The following is a 3391-nucleotide window of genomic DNA, read 5'->3' on the forward strand; positions in this document are numbered from 1 at the left end:
AGAGTGACTACAGTAGATCAGAGTAAAATAAATTAGCAGGCAAATCACTTGAGATGCGACCGTGCGGTGGTGGCGGCAATAAGATGATGAGCACTGGCAGGCACCGTGTGAAACCAATAGGCAAGATGATGATCAAGCAATGGTAGCAGCATGGGCCTTCAACAACATGAGTTGAGGGAATCATTTTTCTATCTATAGAGGGTCATTCCACGGACAACGTGAGAGATTGGGTCAGATGGTTAGCGAGAGAGTCGTTTGGGAAGACGCCCATGTTGTGTAATCGAATCCTGGTGCCCAAACCCCAAGTTGCCTTCAAATGAGGAAAGTGAGGAATCTAGATTCCAAGCAAGAAAGGGTACATACTGGTGACTTTCGTATTTTATTATGGAGAATCTTCTCGGATTCCCACATCGATCACCTCAAACCAACTACTAAAAGTTGAATGGGGGAACACGTTTTGAACCCTGGCAGTCAGCGCACGAATACAGTAACGCTAAGCTAACTATCAAACCAGGTTGTCGTTGGTGATGTTGTGTCCCCAATTTCAATTAAAAAAATAAAGCAGCCCCAAGCTTCGGCCAATTTGCCCTCAGGTCGTCGCTTTCCCTCGTCGTGACCTGTTGTTGCAGCTCGCTCCGCCTATGTAGGTGCAGTGGCTTCCCTACGCGCCCCAAGCCCCACTCGTTCTCTCCCTCTGCCTTGCTGGTGAGGACGACTCCGCCGCCAATGCATCCAATTGTTGCCGGAGTGTCCGCAGAAGCCTTCCTCTAGCTGCTGCCGTTTTGATTGCTTCTGAGAGGGCATCGCCCCAGATTCGTGCTATTAACGATTTTTTCAAAATCGTTGGCACATACTCGGGAAAATTAAAAAGCAAATTAAAAAGCGACCCTAGCGTTAAGAGGGATAAAAGGCACCGGAGGTAATCCCAGGTATTTCAAAGCAGGTTTTCGGATCTGCTTACCCTTCGTTCTCGCCCAGCTTCCTTCGTACCCTTCTCTCGTCAAGCAAGCATGGCAGCATCAGAAGCCTTTGACGCACGCAGCTATGACGCCAAGATGGAGCAAGCGTATGGAGAGAGAGAGAGAGAGAGAGAGAGAGAGAGAGAGAGAGAGAGAGAGAGAGAGAGAGAGAGAGAGAGATTGAGATTTTGATAAAAGTTTTATCGATCTGGAGGAAGGTATTGTGTGTGCAAGTGATGCTCAAGCGACGCAATTAGCATGTATCTCAGGCGGGTCTTGGGTTTGTTGTTTGATCAAAACTCTTTTGCTCTGTCATTACCTTTTATCCACTGGCAGGAAGCTTCGGTATGGCGAGAATTTGGATCTGGGGTGCATGCTTATGGGGATGGAAACCCTGATTTTGAGTGTATGCAGTGAGAGTATGGGTTGCTGTTTGTGAGATTGTCTTAATGACAGTTTGATTTCTTGTCGGTTAGATGCTGTACTTGCTTGCATATGTCTACTGCTGTTTGCATTGTATATTTGTTGGTAACTTTCTTTTTTCATGAAACCGTAGTGTTGTTCATATGCTAATGGTTTTATAAATTTTCAGTCTTACATCAGAAGGCGAGGAAATAAGCTCTACATGGAATGAGGTGTGCGAAACTTTTGATGAGATGGGCCTGCACGAAAACCTCCTCAGGGGCATTTACGCCTATGGTAAGCCTTCTAGGCAGGAGATGCTATCTTGTTTCCTTTGTTTGATGGGGCATTTATGCACACAATGTCTCATGCAGAATCTTCTTTCTGCATGGTCTTAGCTGTGAAATTTGATGCGTGAATTACCACTGCAGGTTTTGAAAAGCCATCTGCGATACAACAACGTGGCATCGTTCCTTTCGCCAAGGGCTATGATGTTATTCAGCAGGCCCAGTCAGGCACAGGAAAGACTGCTACCTTTTGCTCTGGGATTTTGCAGCAGCTTGATTACAATCTTTTTGATTGTCAGGCTCTTGTATTGGCTCCCACTCGAGAGCTGGCCCAGCAGATTGAAAAGGTGATGCGGGCACTTGGTGACTATTTGCAGGTGAAAGTTCATGCTTGTGTCGGCGGAACAAGTGTTAGGGAGGACATTCGGATTCTCCAAAGTGGGGTGCATGTGGTTGTTGGAACCCCAGGTCGTGTTTACGATATGCTTCGCCGGGGTTCTATGCGTTCCGACTACATAAAAATGTTTGTGCTTGATGAAGCTGACGAGATGCTTTCTCGTGGTTTTAAGGACCAGGTACCCTTGTTACTAGCAAAGAGTATTTAGAACCTTTCTCAACTCGTCGTATGTGAGAACATTAACGAAAGGATTTTTGTGAATGCAGATCCATGATATCTTCCAGTTGCTGCCAACCAAGTTACAGGTGGGAGTGTTTTCGGCCACGATGCCCCCAGAGGCCCTAGAAATGACCAGAAAATTCATGAACAAGCCTGTGCGAATTCTTGTGAAGAGGGACGAGTTGACTTTGGAAGGTATCAAGCAGTTCTACGTGGATGTTAACAAGGAGGATTGGAAGCTCGATACGCTGTGCGATTTATATGAAACTCTTGCGATCACGCAGAGTGTCATATTTGTAAACACCAGAAGGAAGGTCGACTGGCTTACTGACAAAATGCGAGCTAGGGACCACACCGTTTCTGCCACTCACGGGGACATGGATCAAAATACAAGAGACGTGATCATGCGTGAGTTTAGATCTGGGTCTTCCCGTGTACTGATTACTACTGATCTTTTGGCAAGGGGTATTGATGTTCAGCAGGTATCATTGGTGATCAATTATGATCTGCCTACTCAGCCTGAGAACTACCTGCATCGTATCGGTCGTGGTGGTCGATTTGGAAGGAAGGGTGTGGCTATCAACTTTGTTACAAAAGATGATGAGAGGATGTTGCAGGACATTCAGAGGTTCTACAATGTGGTTGTTGAAGAGCTCCCTTCGAATGTGGCAGATCTTATATGATTGGTTGTTCTTGGGCATTGTACATGCGTGGTCCTTATTTGTGAGCCGATAAGGCTCATGTTTAAATGAACTCTACAGGTGTGCCAGAATGCAAGAGTTTTTTTTTTCTGCTGATTGGGACACCCAATCATGCAGTCACGGGAACAAGTTGTCTGGATTCACCTGATGTATTGCTTTTTTATAGTTTTGGCATAAGTGCTGCAGCTGCTACACTTTTTCATCGAATTCATACTTCTTATGCTTATCACCTGGTTGTGAATGTAGTTCCTCACTTTGTGTTAATCGATATGACTGTGGCAGTGCAAGTCCTCATTATGCCGCGTTGTTGTGCTCAGGCTGACATGTTCTGGTTGCTCATGTGTCCACTCAAGACTGAGTCACTGAATGATAAGCAGGTTTTCTTTATTATTTTCTGGAATGGATTGTAGAATGAGCTGCAGACAA

At 45.6% G+C, this 3391-nt stretch overlaps 1 protein-coding gene across 1 annotated transcript; it reads left to right on the forward strand.

Annotated features, from left to right (window-relative positions):
- The first annotated feature begins 909 nt into the window (after nucleotides 1-909).
- Nucleotides 910-3191, forward strand: LOC147417488 (eukaryotic initiation factor 4A-10). Its single transcript, XM_086506552.1, has 4 exons — nucleotides 910-1066; nucleotides 1552-1658; nucleotides 1793-2223; nucleotides 2312-3191. Exons 1-4 carry the CDS (start codon nucleotides 1011-1013, stop codon nucleotides 2945-2947), a joined length of 1230 nt encoding a protein of 409 aa, XP_086362678.1. The 5' UTR covers nucleotides 910-1010; the 3' UTR covers nucleotides 2948-3191.
- The last annotated feature ends 200 nt before the right edge of the window (nucleotides 3192-3391 follow it).

The sequence above is a fragment of the Adiantum capillus-veneris genome, chromosome 30 (assembly GCF_014529385.1).
Source record: "Adiantum capillus-veneris isolate H3 chromosome 30, ASM1452938v2, whole genome shotgun sequence".
In the NCBI taxonomy this organism is placed as follows: domain Eukaryota; kingdom Viridiplantae; phylum Streptophyta; class Polypodiopsida; order Polypodiales; family Pteridaceae; genus Adiantum; species Adiantum capillus-veneris.

Coding starts and splice junctions, on each gene's coding strand:
- LOC147417488 (XM_086506552.1), top strand. CDS start 1,011: ATGGCAGCATCAGAAGCCTTTGACGCACGCAGCTATGACGCCAAGATG. Junction 1,067..1,551: donor GACGCCAAGATGGAGCAAGC/GTATGGAGAGAG, acceptor ATAAATTTTCAG/TCTTACATCAGAAGGCGAGG. Junction 2,224..2,311: donor CTCGTGGTTTTAAGGACCAG/GTACCCTTGTTA, acceptor TTGTGAATGCAG/ATCCATGATATCTTCCAGTT.